This window comes from Pagrus major, chromosome 4, assembly GCF_040436345.1.
Source record: "Pagrus major chromosome 4, Pma_NU_1.0".
Taxonomy (NCBI): Eukaryota; Metazoa; Chordata; class Actinopteri; order Spariformes; family Sparidae; genus Pagrus; species Pagrus major.
The window spans coordinates 10,254,460-10,274,633 of NC_133218.1; the positions used below are offsets into that span (position 1 = coordinate 10,254,460).

General features: G+C 41.5%; 1 protein-coding gene across 1 annotated transcript in view; it reads left to right on the forward strand.

Annotated features, from left to right (window-relative positions):
* The window catches only part of adamts17 (ADAM metallopeptidase with thrombospondin type 1 motif, 17), a 113,554-nt gene that overhangs the window by 13,823 nt on the left and 79,557 nt on the right, over nucleotides 1-20,174 (forward strand). Inside the window, exons 3-6 of the mRNA XM_073464567.1 lie at nucleotides 2,345-2,516; nucleotides 14,771-14,943; nucleotides 15,697-15,780; nucleotides 16,966-17,123. Coding sequence (XP_073320668.1) covers nucleotides 2,345-2,516; nucleotides 14,771-14,943; nucleotides 15,697-15,780; nucleotides 16,966-17,123 — 587 coding nt within the window. The remainder of the gene's footprint in view (nucleotides 1-2,344; nucleotides 2,517-14,770; nucleotides 14,944-15,696; nucleotides 15,781-16,965; nucleotides 17,124-20,174) is intronic.

Sequence of the window (20,174 nt, forward strand, 5' to 3'; positions counted from 1 at the left end):
TACAGAATCTGTGTTTGTTGTGCTTCCGTTCGGTCCTGGATGGGTGTTACTGTGATGTTTTAACTTTGCTGGACAAGTGGGTAGCAAGGAGAGTGATATACAGGGGCAGCTAGTGGAGCTTAGATTCTTAGGTCTGAGACACACCAGGTGTGGAGTATGAGTTCGCACTGTGATAGTGCTGACTCAGCAGAAGGTACTCTGAGTGCCACCCTCCAGCACATTTTCTTGACTTTCCTCGAAAGCTTCAATATACAACAGTAGTGGAAAAATACAAGTATTCACTAACAGCCAACGGAATGATCACCTGTAGACAGTGAAATTGAGTTGAACAGACCAGTTACACAAATTATACACCCTCTGTTTATGAGGTTTAAGTGCCAGGATGTTTTCTTTTCTTTGTTTACATCTGTGATTACTGTTGCTCACCATTCGCCCTTCAACCTGTATGGTTAAAAAGACACAACTTCCTGTACACTGCAGGGATTTGCCAAAAAAGAGCTATCAGACAGTGATTATGTAGAGGAGAGAGTGTTGAGCTTAAATGGCTATAGACTGAATTGCTGTCTTATTTAAATTTGGGATCAGTTGTCGCTGTGTACTCAGAGCAGTAAGGCTTGTGAAAAAATGTGACATTTTGGTCCGGGGTTTTGCCTTTCAGGCTGTACACTGATTGGTGGAGCTTGTTGTAGCAGTATGCAGCATAAGAGAAATCTCTGCAGACACGTTTTCTGAGAGGAAACCTCCTTCTGCAGAGATGAGAGAGGCTGGGTTGCACAGCTCTCCTCCGGGTTTGGAACGTCTTTGGTAAACATGGGGCAGTTTTGGCTCGTCCTGCGAGGATAAAGACTGCGAACTAGGCAATGGTAAAATCCAAACATTTAGGTGCTCCCTTTGAGTAACAGCTGCGCAGACAAAAAAGCTGATGCTCTCAGCAACACGTTACGATGGGACTGCCGTGAAACGGGCGTGCAGCTGTTTAAGGTTCTCTGCGCACCTTGCTGTTGCGTGGAACTGATTGTCAGGTGCGCTCTCAGACAGTGGGAGAAGGGAGTTTTAAAACCTTCGGGTACTGTGACAATCGGTGCCACCTACTGGACACTAGGGTTGGTGCACTTTCCTTTGTTTACCAGACTTTGTTCGTGCAAGGAGGCCACCTTTAGGCTTTGGTCTTTGGTCAGGCCACTCTATTGTTAGAACCATGTGGTGAGGGTCCCAACAACACCATACTTCTATTCCCAAACATGACAATTCACATATTATATCATTTTTTTGTTTTACTGCTATTATTATGGTATAGCAAATTATGTGGTGGTTGAAGATCCCCTGACATCACTGTATCCTCCTGTGTGTTACTCTGTCTTTACATTGTCAGTAACGTATGTGCAATTGAAGCATTGTAAGTTAGCAGAGCATTGCAGTCATCCACATTCAGTCTAAGTCTTCTCTGCCAGTCCAAACCCTTAAATTTACTTTCTCAAATGATTTTTTTTGAATGAGTGTTGGCCCATCACTGCTGCCGTTGATATTTTCATAACCTCAGGTCTTGGTGATTTTCTTCAACATAGAATGTCTGGATGTTTCCATAGGAACTGTCTTTTGTCCCAGATAACAGCAGGGGTGGCTGGTTAAAGTGCTGTGAAGTGATTTTCATGTGTGTGCCAGACAGCAAAGCCATGAGTCCCGAGCATGTGTGCTAGCTCTTCGTTGACAGTGTGTGTGCACATCGTTTTGCAGACATTGTTTTTCAGTCAAACAGTGTGAGTAGTACTGTAACACCTTTCTGTTAGTGAAGTCTCTGAAGGTAGTGGGGAAGAAGACTTTTTTAGGATAAGACCTATGTGAAACTGCTACAGAATCCCGCTTGTACAATCATTTCAACTGTGTTTTGCAAATGCGTCACTTAACATACAGTAAATGGTGCATCTGTCATAGCTGATAAAAATAACAACAAAATGTTATGTAACAGTTCCAAGGAGATCTCAGAAAACAAACAAATGCCTTGTAACCATCTGTACAGTGCAAAATGGTCCATAAGGTTGCTGTATATTAAGTGCCAAAGAGGGTGCTTCAAATGAAGTACTTGTAAACTATGATATTGTGGAATGGGGATGATAAGCTTTCATGAACTGGCTGTGGACAGAGTAGCTATAGTGTTTAAACCATTGGTGATCATAAGAAAGAAATTGCAAGATATGGCAGAGCAAAAGCTGTAAAAGCTGGTGACATTATATTGAAACACTCTCCATCACTGTATACCTTGCAATTAACATTGTACTTTTCTTTCCTCTAAAACAAGTGTTGTCATGAGAATCCTCACAGTTTCATGTCTCTGTTCTGTGCACAGACTGGGCTTATCCAGATTGGGGAGGACAGCCTGTTCATTCAGCCGGTGGACGAAAACGACCCATCACTGTCCTTCTCTGGACTAAAACACCGACTGCTGCGACAGCGGCGCTCTGCCGAGACCAGCTCGGCTCCAGATGCTGAAGAGCCAAACTACTGTGGGACTGTACAAGGTGAGTGACACATAGCTCACAGGATACGGGATGATGTTGACACTGATGTCAAGGTTTAATGAGGTTATTGAAGAAGAGATGCCAATCACCCTTTGTGGAGGCTGAAATGAGTCCACAATCCTGCAGGTTCATCTATACACTTCATCACTTCCATTCCATGCATTTAGCCTTTTTTACTCAAACATGCACCTCAGGTAGTGTTGTTAACATACAGCAGTTGCCAATCCTAACATATTAACTCCCAACTCAGTGTAGGTTTTTTTGTTGTTTTTAAAATATGCAGCATTTTCATGCAGTTGAGTTTCAATACTTCAAACATCTTGTGAGTTATTAGACTAGCTCAGAATTGGCAAGTCTGCGTCAGTAATCACAGAGCAAAGAACGATGTGTGACCCAAGACAGATCCAACCAAATATGGTAATTGGTAGACCCACGTCATAGCAGGTTTCCTCATCCAGACTGCTACCATCAACAGTAACAGGATAGTAGTGGTTTATTCCGACTTGGAAGGAATGATGGCCAAAACTATGAAAATGAGATCCAGGTCAATTGCTGATGTCTGGGAAGATTGTGACATCACCAAAAAGAAGTCTGACGGGTCAAGAAACACAAGCAGTCAGATGAGCAGAAAGGTTGGAAACGAACCAGCAGGTTAGACAAAGTTGTTTTTGAAGAGAAGACAAAAGTGAATGATAAAATTATAACTCAAACGTCCATCTCAGTTTACAGCCCTACTTCCTGCTTCAACTTTGACCTGATGTACTTCCTGTAGATGTGTGCACAGTTATCTTGTTCAGGTGCCCTCACGTTTAGTCTGACCTCTGAAGAAATTGGTTTGGTAACATTGGAATTGACTGTTGGTTTGTTACTAACCTGTCTGAAAGTCTTACAGGTTGTTTGACAAGAATGCTCTTGTTTGGCATGTCAGCAACTTTCCCAAATCATGACTTTAGAATGAACAGATTTTTCTTACTTATTACACTCCTGAGAATGGTTCTAGCGTGTTTACAAAATAGTACTTTTTGGATTATCATGCTGAAATCTTTTTGGCAGAGAAATTGCTTCACACATATTGATCAAATTACAGGGGATGGGATTGGTGTGATTTTTCAGAAACTGCCAAATGTTCCTTACACTCACCTCAAAAACCCTGAAACATCTTCCAAATGCCTCTGCAGTGGTGTGTTTGCAGTGAGCTGTGTGAATGAACCACCGCCCGCCTCTCCACCCTTCTGGCTGAAATGGGCCAGCTGAACATCCTAGGGAAGCCGTGCCAATAAATCACAGGTTTCAGAGCAACATTTACTGCTATCTGATATGCTTTGATGTTCATTCAGTTCCAGTGTGTTGTAAGGGAGGCTGTGTGGAATGCAGATGTTTCCTTATTTAATGTGTATCTCCCCTCTGCAAAGTTCTTGTTGGAACCTGCTGAGCCCCTCGCTGTTAACGCTGTCAAACCCAGAGCAAACTCTCTCTACTCGTTTACGTTAATAATGTACATATTTTCATAACCCTTGGCATTTCTTTGCCAAGATTATAGATTTTTGTAGTGAAAGGATTTTTTTTCTTAAGCATAGCACAGTCTCCTGGTTTTTGAATGTGGCAGTTTTGTAGTGTGGAACACACCTGAACACAGGATCCGGTCAAAGCCAGCTTGGGAAGTCATGGAAAAGTTTAAATAGTTGCAGATTAGATTTATAGTTATGCAAACATTTCTCTGAGCAGAGAGCTGTTCTGGAGGCGGAATCAATGCGCAAAGCCAAAGACCCACGTTACACAAGTTTGCTGCAAGTCTTCTTGCTTTTCTTACTTCTCCACTAGATATGTGATTTAGTTTTAGAGACTTTCTCTGAGGCAGAGCCACAATTATTTAGAAACTTTTGTGAAGTTTTTTGTACAGTGTGATCACATTCCTAAGAAAAAAATCTGTATAGTCAGAATTCAATTATCTTTCATTTTAATGTTTACGCCTGTGCTCTAATATATCTCTAATATATATGTTATATATGATATGTCAAAATTATGGCTGTCAAGCGGTTATAAAAAATAATAAGCTTTATTTAATTTAATTACTCGAAATTAATCACAGATACCAATATTTGTCTTAAGCATGTAAAAGTATTTTAATGCAAAATGATTTTGGTAGATGAGTGAATCAATGAACTAATGGACATTCTAAACTTTAAAAGGAGGGGATATCTTAAGCTTGAAGTTCTCCGATGGTATCAAAATTCCTCGCTGCATAAACTGCACTAAACAGTTCTGTCTGGGTGTTTTTGAAGCCTTCAGTGTGTTTTGGTATTTTTATGATCTTTCCTGACAATGTTTTATCATTTTTGTGCTTAAACTTAAAAAGAAATTAAGCTGACGCTAAAATGAAATTGAATACAGTAGAATCTGCAACTTTCATGTCATCCATCTAGCTTGACTTCTGGTGTTATAATAACGGCTGATTTATAGTTGCACCTATGCAAGTGGCCTACATCGTAGTGAGCATTTCTACATGTGAGCGGGTGTGTCTATATTGCTGGCGATGGTGAGTGGATGGCCAGCTGACTTTCCCCTTTAAACACACCAACTGCTTCGAGTCACAGCTGTGTCTCTGGGATAGAGAGAGCGGACAGGCAGAGTGTCTGCAGGGATGCCTGCAGCTCCACACAAACCCAGCTTGAACAACTTGGTTTCGGCAAGCCAGCGTTTTCCACCGAGCTGCTTGTTTAGGGGCAGCCAGCTTGTGAGCTAGCTGTCTCTCAAAGTGGCCGTTCATTTTAATCATCATTCTAAGCCCTAATAGAATTTAAACCGATGAGTGATTTAATAAAATGTACCCCCCATACAGTTGTCATAAAGGGATAAATTAGTTACAGAAACAAAACCTTTGCCATTACCAGGTTCTAAACATGTTTATTTCTGCTGTAAAGTTGGGCATTTTAATATGGGCTCAAATAGGATTTGACTTGCTTTTGGAGCCATCCTCAAGTGGCCATTCGAGGAATTACAGTTTTACATAATTATCAGATGTGCAGCTCTTATTTGATCAATGTGTAACAAGTACTTTGTGCCTGCACTTTACTAGTTTTAATGAGTGTATGCAGCAACTATCTGATCTTTATTTAGCATCTGTTTTCCCTGCTTAGTGTATATTAGCATAAAGAAACGTCCCCCCTCCTGCTTCAGACTTTGGTGGAGAACAGACAGACTAGCAAAAAAGGAAAGCTAGTTTTACCGTCTAACTCTACAAAGACAACATGAGAGCCTCTGCTGATGTGTCTGGTGGACATTGGCACACCAGCTAGAATGGCGTGAGGATACCGAGAGTAACTGAGTGAGAAGCAGGCCATTCTGCAGAGGAGCTTTTGTGAACCCACTCTGGATAATCGAGAAATGATGAATCACTGTCAAACTCCTCCACTAAGCAGAGGGACACAAGCAGACAAGTTGTCCAGCTGCAGAGACAGATGTGCTGGGCCTGATCTGTCTGTTGTTATTATCCTGTTAGCTCGCAGACAATTAAAACCTCTCTCAGACGTTCTCCACATTTCCCCAGCGCACAGTCATTAACTAGAGCAGTGAGACCTTGAGGAGCTGCACCCCCAAAGTTACATAACTCCACCCGAACTAAAGACCACCAGCACTTTTGACAACCTGTATAAATAAATTCTTTCCATATGTTCATAACTGGGGCATACACAATAAGTGAAACCTTCTCTTTAGAAGGAAAGAAGAAAAACCTGCAGAGCTGTGTCTGCTGAGCTGCAGCTCTTCTGTCCGTTTGTTTTCAGCCATCACACAAAGGCCGAGCAGGCTTTTTCAAATGTTTTCCTTACACACAGTTCCAAGTTCCAGTTTTGTCTGCTGATGTTGAATGACTTGTGGAACTTTCTGCAGCCTCTAATTGACATAATTTCTGGTGAATGAAATCATAGTGAAGTTAAACTATTCCTTATTCTGCCAGGGAACTTCTTGGAAGCCCTTCAAGGATATCTGACATTCCCGTCTGCGTGCTTGGGTGGCCCCCAGACCCGACTTTGAGAGTAGTGGCAGCAGAGTGTTTAATGGGAGGTTGGGGTCACCAGCTCTGGATACACAGAGGTGGTTTGATGATTTACTAAATGTATGTATGTATGTATGCATGCATGTATGTATGCATGCATGCATGCATGTATGTATGCTCCTGATGTCCTGAAGTCAGATCGATGGATGTAGTGAAGTGCCAGATTATAAATTCTTTCCTTTGCATTCATGCCTGGCTCAACTCAGTCAGTCCTCTCTGCTCTCCTCTCCTCTCCTCTCCTCTCCTCTCCTCTCCTCTCCTCTCCTCTCCTCTCCTCTCCTCTCCTCTCCTCTCCTCTCCTCTCCTCACCAAAGCTTCCATTTCCTCCCCAAACCACATGGTCTCTGGAGAGAGATGCAAACTGAGGCAGACTTTATATCCATTAAGAATCTGTTCCACTTCCAGAGGAATTCACAACATGACTCTCTCTCTCTCTCTCTCTCTCTCTCTCCCTCTCTCTCTCTCTCTCTCCCTCATGCATTCTTTGTAAGGCAGTATTTCAGTCTGCTTGGATGGAGGTAACTGTGTCATATTGCATAAGAGCCTGGAGGAGGATGAAGAGTGACTGAGCAGTTTGTGTGCTGTACTTGTTGAACTTACACTGTGGTTATTCGTAAATATATTCTTTTCACTACATGTCTTTGCTTGGCTTGTCATATGTCATAATTATCAGGATAAGTTATGCTGCTCAATAATGCCATCACTTTGTATGTTTTTTTTTTAAGTTGCATACATGCTTGTAACTATATGTGGAGAGAGAGAGAATAGGTCTTGGTAGGTCTTGGGTGGACAGGGGTCCGTGCTCGAGTACTGTTGGAACACATTTTTCTGTCTGAACCTTTACAAGTCTCAAAACAGGCCTCTCGGCCAGTGTCGGGGTTGTCTGTGAGCATCTGTGGCCCTAGTTGCTGCGGTGTGTTCCACACTGTTATCACTAGTGAGCCCTCGTTGGCAGCTTTTTGGCCGACTGAGCATGTAGAGTCAGCGGCAGAGCCCGTTGGTGAGAGAAATCACTCTCTTGGCTGTTAAGCTAAAACGAAAAGCCTGTTGCTGTAGTATCCATGATTTTACCCATCTAGTGTGTTTTCTCCTTATTGTTCACCTCTGCCTCTTCACCTGCAACTTTTTTATCAGACATGTTCTTGATTAGAAGTGGCTCTGTTAGTGGTGTCACAAAACACTGCTATAATAATAATGGTTTATCTGCAATCCTGAGTCTTCCAGTTTCCCCTTTTGCATGACGAATGCAGACTACCACCACATGGTGCAATGGAGCATTATCTTCTCTCATGCAGTTGGAAGTCGGCTGTAATCTTTGTGGTGTGTTCAAGTGCAGCCTTTTGGCTTTTGGTGGCCACAAGTTCTCTGATGTCGGTTTGGTGAGTCTGGGCCCTAAAGTGAAACACTGCGTTTGTGTCACCCTGTCACATAGTTGTTACCATGGCTACCTTGCCTGTTCACCCTGATTACAGACACATACAGCGTTGGGAATCACTGCTGTATGTACTGTATGTCTTGGGCCATATTAGCATGGTCTTTGGACACTCTGAGATCAACATTAGAACTTATAATAATGTCCTGTTTCGTATAAAAATGTAGCTGCACGGCAAATTACAAGGATCCATGAAATGTAAATTGCACCATACAACAGATTTAAGTACACTTCTAGAATTTAAGAATGAGCTTCTGTATACATAGAGAATAGACACACACGATCATATCTGAAGTAAATGACGCAGTTAGTGATCTGTACAGTTTGGTTGTTTATTAGAAGGTAAATATCTGTCCTCATACAGTAACAAACCAACATATCAGTGTAACCACACAGAATCCTGAGGCAGAGATGGAGTTACACATGTTGGTGGGTGTGTGGGAAGAGAAGGTGGAGGATAGGTTGGGCTGGTTGGGCATTTTGGGATGATTAGTGAATGGGAAGTGATGAGTGGTGAAAGAAAAGGTGACAGAATGGGGTTGTGGTGTGGCCAGAGACAAAGGCAGGGTTGCAACTGTCAAAATAGTACACTGGAGTAATGGAGAGCAGACCGTAGAAAACAAGTGACGGGTCTGCATGGTGAGGGACTGTGGATTTAAATGTCCTATCCAAGACCTTATTGAGTCCAGCATCTCTCAGCTGGAATAGGTTGAGACCCAGGAGTTGATCCCTGTGGTCTGATCCACACTGCAAAAGAATCTGAAAAACACTGGAACACACTCTCAATCATCTCAGTTAATTTGCAGATTCTCTTTGTAGCTTATCCATTCAACATTTTTTGTTGCTTCAAGAAAGTTCAAGATTTTAGCTAAGTTAAACCTTTCAAGTTGCTCTTCATGAGTGTGTTTGCAGCATGGCGTGTGGTCATTGCTGGGTTCGGGTTTCTCCCTCACAAAAGTATCAGTTGTGGAAAAATAATCCATTCAGTCCTTGACTTGCTGCTCCTGACCACTGAACTAGGACACTTTTTAATTATAATTCTGACTGCAGCCTGTTCTGTCCTGCCTCCGGTAATGAAATTCTTCCTTCATGAATAGAATCTGAGACTGTCACCCAGTCAAAGGAAGTTAAAGCAACAGTGAAGCCCAGGCATCTCGCTTCTAGTCAGGAGCACCTGAACTCTATTCCAGAGGAAACACTCTCATATTAAGTGGGACGGATCAAAAAGGTTTCCCCTCATAATTTCCTCTGCCAAAACACACAGGACACAGTTTTGTTTTTTTTGTTGCACCTATTCTAATTTTTCAGTTTTTGGTTTCAGTTCATTTAGGTTTTCAAAAAGATTCAGACGGAAGTTAAGCCAAACAGCTTTAGTGTTAGGGTTATCATTCAATGTCCATCACACTCCCAACAAAAAGCGCTGTGTGCAGCAGGCCATTCTCCTTTCTTCTTCCTCTGTTCTCGCCACCATGTCGTCTGCCCTTTGGCTTGCTCATGTGAGGCAAGACCTGCCCTCTTGACATGTGCAACCAATCAAAAAAGACAACCTGTGGCCTAGTCCATACGTAGTAGGTATTTCTAAAACAGGGTGTTTTAAACAAAACAATCGCTGTCCAGATCAGTGTTTCATAGATCATATCACATGATCATTCACGTACACTGGGCATGTGTGTATCGGTGTAAACAGGAAGCAGAGTGGATGCTCTGTGGTTGGTTACTTAGTTGCAGAAATTACTATGATTGAGGCAGCGAAACGTGACTGTTTCTTCACAGACATCTCCTGAATAATGTTGTTTTTATTAAAACAATGGAGGTAGACATCATGGTTGTTATCAAAGTAATGAAGGTGACGTAACACGAAGGACTTAATATTAAAAAAAAATCAAATGCATATCTTTTCCCAAAAATATTGTTTTTCTTATATTAGCAGTAGTTTTCTGTGTAGCTTTCTTCAGTAATAACCACAGTCCACTAACTGTATGAGGCAATGTCCTCCCATGATATACTAAAAGGCAGAGTCATATTTCCCTGGTGGTTGCTGGTGTTGGTCCCACAGTTCAAAGCACTGTGTTATTTGTTTCTGTGTGACTCAAACACATCCTCTCTCCTTTCTTATTACAAGCTCTTCCCCTCCAGATCATAGAGCAGCTCTCTGATCTCTGCCTGAGTGTCTCATTTTTCTGCCTGGGTGGGATGTGTAGTAACTTTTATGGACCCACTAGCTCTCAGCTGTTTCTTCTATAAATTGTTACTTCCAGGCATGATTTCTGTTGTTGTGGTACTTCATTATGAAGTTTGTGTTAAGCATCATCTGGTTCTTCCTTCTTTCTTCAGGACATGAATCATGAACTTACTGGACTTTAGTTTAACTTGAAGGAGGAGAATCGTTGCATTCATTCTCGCATAGCCAGCCCAAGGCCTACTGGCGTTTATCCAACTACACTTTTGGCCGCACGGAATCAAACCGAGCCACACTCATATTGCTTTTCCATCACCAGTTTTACTGCGCCGAGTTGAGCTCTGCCATGCCGGCGATGGACCTGCTCCAGAGTAGAGTCAAGCCGGACACGTCCCACCTCCAAACGGGCTACGGTGTCTGCGGCCAACCTGTAACAAGCACCAGTCCCCCCCTCAAACAACTGTGTGTTGCAAATAGATTCTCAACTCATGTCTGTGCAGGAAACCTGAGAGAAAGACGTTTCTAAAAGTCAGTAGCCTCCAAATGAATTCCCTCAGTTTCTCTCTTCCTGTTTGTTCTTTCAAACATCTGCTGTGTTTTACTGTTTCATCGTGTTCACTTTCGGCTGTTTCAGGAGTCATGTTTAGTTACTGCTGCCGAAAACACAAAGTTTCCTGTAATGCTGCTTCATGACAAAAGCTTTTAAATGACCAAATAATGGGAAGTAGTTATAGGAAATGAAACACGTTTGTAACTGAATTAGCGGAGCCACTTTGTTAGCAGTGATTCTTCGATAGTACTGCGGGGACAAGCACGTCATTAGTTTAAGACAGTTGTGGCTGAAATGAAATGAATCTACCAGGTGTTTAGGACTCCATGCTCAGTCACCCCCCCCAAAATTGTGTTGGTACTATTTTAATGTTTGCTCTTGTCTCAAGGCTAATTTTGCTTAGAGACTTAAATTTGGTGGCAGTGGTGTGTGTCATTTTATTATGCAATTCTTGAATACCTTGCCAGCTGGATGCGGTAACTCATGCCAAAAGTTGTCTGACTTGACCAAATATCTAATATATAAGCATCAAACTGCACACCACTGCAACTTCCAATCTTTCAGAATGGACAGACTCAATAAGCAACACAAACCTAGAAACTAAGGTGTAAGATCCAAAGCTTTTATATAGTACATATGCAACAATGCATAGATTATTCTGGCCGACTGGCTTCCAATGAATGGGGCTCTCTTGGTTTGAAGTCAGTGTCTTGGGTGAATCCATAATACGATGCATTGTCGCAGGCCCGGCAGAGCTTTCCTGAGAACAAAAGATCTATCAGTCACATTTGTGCACTCCAGGAAAAAAGCTACAGACACTCGATTAGCCAAACAAAACAGAGCTCATTCAGAGCAAGAATCTTTGAATTGATGGCTGCTGAGTACTTCAAGTAAGCAGTCCCAGATTGACACTGGAGCCTCCAGCTAAATACATAGTGGAATGTTAAATGTTCCTAACAGTCTTAACAAGTTGACTTAATGTCAACAGTAACACTGATGATGAGGATGAGGATGAAGGAGTAAATTGATGCACCAGACTTGATTGACTCCGTTACTAATGATCTCTTAGTAATGGCAACGACATTCTTATGGATTTAGGCTCATTCCCATTCCTAACATGATACCCAAGATCCACTACTGACACCAAAATGATGTTTTATTGATGCCACTAGGTTGTAAATTGTGTTTTCCGACCAAATTGAAAGGTAGAAGTGTTTTACTTCTCTGACTGACTACATTTTATGGGGAAAAGCTGCTGTCATAAGCCCCTTTTAGTTAGAAAATGCACCACATTTGCAGCCAGGTAAAGGCTTCAATCTGCCGTGTTGTCTATGTGAAACGGAGGTGTAATATTCCTCCTTTGCAAAAAAGCCGCCACTGGTGTAGGCGTAAACATGTGACGTGACGTGAAGCACGAAGTTGGCCATGAACAGTGATGAGTGATCTGGTTATTGACGATTCTCTCGGCTGTGATGGTTAGCATCTCCTGGATCTCAGCGGCTTTCCAGTTGCTCATCTTGACGTCCGCGGATGAAGTGATGATCTGACTGTTGTGATTAGCTGTTTCCTGCTTTTAACACTCCCGGCTGTGGGTCGCACAACAGTGCATGTCATCGACACCTCCGCCCATGTCACGCAATTGCCGGCACATCGACGCCTTGGATTTACATAGCAACGGAGGTGGCAAAAAGTGTACCCTCCGAGGCGTCATATTGGCAGACCAAAACAGACCCCTAATATGCTGCGGTCTGTCTAAATTCGCTGACCTAGCTGCAAAAAGGACAGCGGGTTGCTGTCCAGTATAAAAACGGCTATAGAGAGGGGCGTGATATAATGATGTGTTGCACTCTGTTGTTTTCTCAGTATCACCTTGTTCAAATTGGATAACTTTGATACCGAAGATTGCATTGAACCTGGTTTGTGCATTTCAGAGCAGGGTGTAGTGTGTCCCACATAGTGAAGTGAAAAGTAAGGCCCAATCCTTATACCCTCTTACCCCTACCACTTCTTTATAACAAGCAAAAAACTATCACTGATAGTTTGCTGATGTCTTGGTCGCTAGGTATTGCTGGATGGGCGTGAAGAGAGCGTCTGACATTAAGTGTTATGCATTGTTTTTATTCGGCACAGTCTACTGCAGTGCCAACGCCAGACAGGGACACTGGGACACTGTCAGACAGTCCCAACAGTTGCTTTGTTGAAGCATAATTTTACTCACCCGGGTGGACTCTTCCAGTCCAACAGCACAAGCTGGAGCTGCTTGTGCTGTTGTTGGGTAACTTCAGATTACAGTTTAAAGATGATTTTCAGAACCTGACTGTCACAAGTTGGTTAGTACTCAGAAATACCAGGGTTCCATTCACTGGCCCACACAGTAGTAGCAGTGTTATATATTACTAAATCTATACAATACACTTGCCTGATTATTGTCCTCTGTCATGGCAATTTTGATCATTAAGCAATCTGTGGTATTTGTCGAAATGCAAAACATTTGGGGTCTGTGGGAGTCTGCAGCACTAAGAAAACCCAGAACCAGGCCCTGCAGGGCTCCTGTCCAGATAGAGCATTAAGAAATGGTCGACCCTCCTTTGAGTCTTAGCTCCCAGTCAGTACAGAGTAGTAGCATTTTGGAATGTGTAAGTGGAGAAAAAGAGGCAAGATCCCCCAGCAAGCTAGTGTATTTGACATAAAACTACATTTGAGCAAGCCAGGAGAGCTGGAAACAGACGGACCCATGTTCAGGGACTGTTCCAAGCCTTCAGGACTTATCTAGAGTAATCTGCCTGCAGAGGTTTGCTATCAGACACAGCTCTATTACTCCTGGTTCGTCTAATATTGTCTTACACTGTCAAAATGTAGGTTTATAACCTTTTATTTTCTCGTCCTGAGTTTTAATAGTTTAATTTAGGGTGTGCTGTGATTCACATACTGTGTCAGAGCACACAGAGGACATATTCTGTTTTGGCTTTAGTACAGAAATATTGGTTGTCAGTATATTTCATTATAAAGTGAACCAGGGGCACTAGTAAGACTTTATCTATACATGTGACTCACTTGTTTTGGCTATTGTGTCATACATTGAGTGGTCGCTTTATTAAATACACTGTGTCTAATCAGTTAATCATGTGGCAGCTCTACAGTAAGTAGCAGATAACAAAAGACAGAATTTGTTCTTAGTTTATGAAGGCCCTTTCACTCAGTTTGACAAACTAGATTGTGGGGGCTGGTAGACATGTAAGAATGGGTGACACTGATCGCCCATTAAGTGAGAACAAAAAGGTACACGCTAATGCTAATGATGTGTTTGGGCTCATTCAGTACGAGACTATGAAAGAGCTAAATATTGCATTACTCTCTATAAAATACTATTTCTTTCTTTTATTATTTAGCACATGATATATTACAAGACCAGCCATAATTGGCAGTAAACATGTCCCCAGACTCTCTTGAAAATTGTGAAACTTTTAGAGTTGCTGAGTTGGTGGAAACTTTATAAACTTCGTGAAATGCTGTCTATGACAAATTCCTAATTATCTGTGCAACCTCTTCTTATAAATTCTGCATCAAATGTAATACATCAACTTGTTTCTGTCCTTGTTTAAAAATCATTGTGTCAGTTTATCCTGCTGTGTTTCTGTACATGTTGGCTAGCCTACTCTAGATAAATGATATGCCTTGTCAACAGCAGATTAGGCCAGCTGCAAAGATGTGGCACACAGTTGTTTTTTATAGTATGTCATTTATTTCCCGCACATATTGCCTCACTATTTGACCCAGTTCTGTTAAATTATGCATCTCTTGGTCTCTTTCAGCCTTGTCACTGCTATGCTCTCTGTCTATGAATGTCTTAGAGCAATAATCATACAATATTCTGCTGTATAAAAACAACAGTCTATCAGTGTTTTGCAAAAAGCTTCAGTATAATATTTTCATGACCCATTAAATGATAATAACAAGCCACTCAGTCACAGTGTTACTGTTACCTCTGGTGTGGTGTTTCTAACCTTGGTCTTTCTGTGTGTCTGCCTGTTTGTGGTAGGGAAGAAGAAGGAGAAGATTTCAAAAGTGGCCGAGGATGGTCGTGGGAAGAGAAACGCCATTCGGCTGCATGAAGCCTACACTGTGGAGACGGTGGTGGTGGCAGACTCTGATATGGTGCAGTACCACGGCGCAGAGGCAGCACAGAGGTTTCTACTGACCGTCATGAACATGGTAAGAAGAGTGAAATGCAGTCTGAGTCTCCAGGCTTCCCCCCAAAAAGTTTATAAAAGCAAATATAAATGTTGTTTTAAGTGTTTAACATGAGCTCTTTGGTCCTCTTTAAAACAAATATTTAACAAAAATGTTGGAATAAGTCACAGCTGTGGTCCGTCTACTTGGGTCAATTCAAGTTAACCACATGGTTGAACAGGTCAGAGTCTCAGGTCTCTCTTTTTTATGCTTGTCTTGTTCTGGTAGGTTTTCCACAGGTCTGTTTTGGAGAAGGTACAAACATTTGGGCTCACAAGCACGTTTAGCCAAAGGTCTTTGTGTGATAAACTTAAATTCAGGTTGTAATAAAGTAAAACAGATTAAAGCAGCACATCCTCACATTAGAGAAGCTGGAAATAGACAATAATTGGCATTTCAACTTAAATTATCAATGACACTTCCAATATGACTCTAGTGGAGCATGTTCGGAGTAGCTTTGCAGGGCAGCAATATAATTTATTCTGTCTTTGTTCAGTAACTTTGTCTTTTGGAAGACATCCATCCAAGCATACTTGGCTCAGGTGGTTGTGGCTGAGGAGCTGCTCACTGAACGACAATAATATTGTGTCTGAGGCTTGTGTATCGTTTCTAAAGGATATCATCATACTGCAAAACAGGAACATACACACTGTTTCCTCTCTGCTCGTTTATCTTTCCTTTATCTTGTCTCCCCTGTTGATGCAATTGATTGTAGTGTTGCACTGTCTCCTGCAGGTCTACAACATGTTCCACCACCAGAGTCTGGGAATCAGGATCAACATTCGAGTCACCAAGCTGGTGTTGCTTCACAGCCGGCCAGTAAGCCCGACTTTTTGCCCTCTTTGCCCCCTTTTGAACTCTCTGGTGACCCTAAAAACCTGAGAACCTGACTGTCAGCAGATGTTGACCCCACCCTGTGTGTGTGTGTGTGTGTGTGTGTGTCTCACAAGGAAGACATTTTCATGTGACTGAGATTTAAGGATTTAAGATGTTACATTTATGTGGATTGCTGCAGTCATGTTGATAAAACAAGAGTGAAGATACAGTAAATCCACTTTTTAATTCCAAAAGTTAAGAAGTAATCTTGGAACTCTCCTCCCATTGTTAAACAGCTCCAGGTCAGAGCAGATCCTGATGTGACTCCATTGTTACCAATGTGGTGATGTTACAATTGTACTGTAATTACTGGTACCCATTAATTGTAATATGTAGTCTTCGTATTTCTACAATTGGCTATGTTTGTTACTACTGAACTTTACTACCATGTACTGGACTTTAAGATGTATGGCATTTGTTCTGCCAGGGCCAAATGCCCCATCTCACAGTGTTAATCAAAAGTGAAAAATAACTTTAATGGGCTCTTCCTTCGCCCATTCAGCGTGCACACCAAACATTTTTGGCTATGCTAGCAGCAAGGTCTTAAAGATGACAATGTAGCTCTGTCAGTCCACCACTTTGGTCCCGACTGGCATAACAACTATTAGACGGATTGCCATGATATTTGGTTCAGACAGTCATGGTCCCCATATAATGAATCCTAATGACATTTCTGTCATGTCCTGACAACCATTGGATTGATTTTTAGGAAGTTTGTCATTTTTGTCATCCTTAGGACAAATTTTAATTAGTTCAGTGATTTCTTACCTTTTTATTTAGAGCCATCATCCAGTCATCATTTTATCTTGTCCCGTACTTTATGAAGAAATACCCCCAAAACTAAAAGTGACTTTCCCACCAGCCTCAGCTGTACTTTGTATTTAGTGCAAATTAGCAAATGTTTTAACACATCAAACTAAGATGGTGTATATGCAAAACACTATTTGTAATTAGTTAACAATATGTCAGCATTGTTATTGTGAGCATGTTAGCAGGCTGATGTTAGGTCAAATTGACCCATGACACCATAGATGTATATTTTACAACATAATGAGAGGGTTAAAGCTAAACTCTGTGACAAAGAATCAGTAGAAGATAAAGTTAATCTGCGCTGTGTCTGTTCTTCAGGCAAAGCTAAAGGTTGGCCATCAGGGAGAAAGGTCTCTGGAGAGCTTCTGTCAGTGGCAGTATCAAGAGTTTGGGGGGCCACGGTACCTCGGCACCAACCACATTCCTGGTGGAAGGGATGACATCCCACCAGTGGACACAGCTGTATTGGTCACCAGGTATGTAGGAAAAATATCCTCAGATGAATGAATGGTAATGAATGATAAATGTATTGAATGTGGTCTCAGCTCACTTGCTTAGACAGATGTTTTCATCTTCACTACGAAGAATATGGCTGTCAAATTTTCCAGTTAGAATAAGAACTAATTAATACATTCAGTTCATTTTAAACACTGCCCATTTAACATGATCCTTAACTACATTGTGGCATTGACGTTGATTTGTTTATGAGTGGTTCCTCTGCTGCTGACAAGCTACATCACGTTAAAAGGCTTTACAGTAACCCTGTGTAGAGACCACAAGTGTATCAGATGTTTTTCCTTTGCACGTCTCACACAACAGATACACTCTCATTTTAATCTGTACAGCTGTCTGCACAGGCTCTGTGCAGGGTTGCGTCTCAGCTGCGTCTCATGGACCTAACCGCAACCTGGTACTTTTATTGCCAGTAACAGGCATTGAATAAATACATTTATATTTTGCAACCCAGGTGGAGGAGAGTGTTCACTGCAGAGAAAATGTGGCTGTTCCTTTGCTTTGGTATAGACAACACTGGGTAAGGCAATCTTACAGTAGGGAAAGTCACAGCTGCATTTTATGAAGTCACCAAACAGCCTTACTTTTATCCATGATGTTTTCATCTATGGTGTCCTATCCGAAAATGTCTCTGCACATTACTTCGCAGATGGCTTAATGTCATGATCTAATGTCCAACACGACTTGCTTGTTTTGTTCAGATTATCAAATGTAATATTTTTCCACGTGGTCAAATAGTAGTATTAACTTGGAAGAAAAAGTGAGGTAATCAGAGGACATGTTTACTGTAGTAGACTACATGCAGCAGCAAACCCATACCTTTTTCACTCTTTCTTTGTGTATCTGCGCAGCAGACTGATGCTACAGTAAGATGACACAGTGCAAATGTGTGAATTTTACTTCTGTTCTGTACAAAAAACGGACTTGTTCTAGACTCTTCTCGGCTTCTAAACTCTACTTTGTGTTAGTTTCAGATACATTACTCATGTTATTTTTTTTTTTTTAAAACAAGGCTTTGTTTCATATAATTTACCTATCCTTCATCCATCTGCTCAGCTTTACTTTACTTCACTTAGCTTTACTTTCCCTTTCTGAAGTCTTTGTCATGCACATGCACACTCGTAAAATGCCTTGTAAGAGACCCAGATTCCAGGAAATCAGCTGTCTAATATCCTAACCTGATAGCAGAAACCAAGTTTGTCCTATATATGACATTTGAGAAATCAGTTCACTGACATTAACCAACTGTAACCCATTACCACAATGATATTCATAGTCGAGGCTAATTAAATGAACTGCTCTGGAGCAGCATCGCACTGCCATGTGTGTGTGTTTATGCACTTAATCTTTTGTGCTTTTTTAAAAAAAAATTTTGCAGTGTATGATTTTCAAGGGATTTTGGTGTGCATAAATTGAACATGAAATGTTATACATTTCTCCAATGTTATATATATTTGCACCCATACACCAAGCAGTTCAGTACAAGCCAAATAAGCACCAACCAAGCAGTGGCTCTGCAGATAATTAACCTACAAACTAGGGGTTCCCTGGTTAAAATAAGATCTTTATAACATGCAATTAGCAGTCATTCAGAACAGTGATTAAATACCAATCTCCAGCTGGGTACCATAAACCCGTGGACATTGTTTCTCAGTTGGACTGTTTGTGTGACTCAACTCTGCCCTCCTTGTCTAATGGCTGGTGAACGGCAGGCTGAGCTTGGCTGCTTTCCTAGACTCCAGCGCCTGATCAGCTGGATGTGGGAGCAACAATAAGTGGATCTGACGCCTGTTTGGAATGAGTTGAGGATAAACACTCATAGAGGGCTGCAGCTGCATGTGGAAAATGCACAGCAGAGGGGAGAACCAGGGAAGGAACATGAGAGAGAAAGGAACGAAATATTGTGAAACAGGGATGGATGAGTTGGAAGAAAGTCAAATCAGAAAACAGATGATAGAAGAAATTATACTAATTGTAAACTGCTCTTATGAAAAATGCATGCGAGGGTTTGACCCCAGTTCTCACACAACATACACTGGGATAGGCTCCAGCCCTTGACGACTCTAAACAAGATAAGTGGGATGGATGGATGGGTGGATGGATAAACTAACCGACCAGCATGAAACTCAAGAAACTTTGTTTTATTATTATTATTATTATTATTATTATCATTATTATTATTATTATTATTATTATTATTATTATTATTGTTATTATTGTTATTATTAGAAACAATGACAAAAAGGTGTAAAAAACGTTTAACAACATGAAGACAACGACAACAAGACATAAACGTAGACATGATGGGAAAATATAGACAATAAACAATAACTATTACTGTGATCAGCAATTATATTTGATGAGTCCAGGAGTCAAGATAATGTAGAATAGGTGAGGCTTAGGAGCATCAGAGAGGAGGAAGGGGGGAAGGGGCGATATTTTGAGATAGATCGGACAGGGAGACGAAAATATCAACATCAAGGCTATCTGTTCAATAGCTGTTGAGGCATTTAACCAAAAAACCTGAAAGTGAATCACAGAAAGGTCCGAGGATCACCAAAGCCAGTAGGATCCATCCTCTGGGCACCATGAATGTCTGTATAAAGTTATCCATCTTACAGTTTAAAAGAGATACTTCAGCTGGGACAGAAGTGGTGGACTGAAAGACATTGCTGCCATGTTAATAATGAGTGGTGCAGCTTTAAGATGTACATTAAGAAGCTGAAATCTTCCAGGGTTGCAAAGGTGGTAAATAGGGCTGCAACTGACATTTTTTGGTCGTCTAGTGGTGCGTTTACCACTAGTGAAACAACTTTGACTGCTGGATCAGGTGTTTATTCTCCTTATTCGTGTGTATTCTGCCCAAACTGCCAGGTTACCTCACTGTGTATTAGCTACTGTATCAACTACTGAGCAACAGCACTCTCTGAGGGGGTTTTAGTCTGTGCTTGAATTCCCTAAACTCAGCACTCACCAGAGACTCAGGTCCTTTGTCATTAATTAAAATACACTTC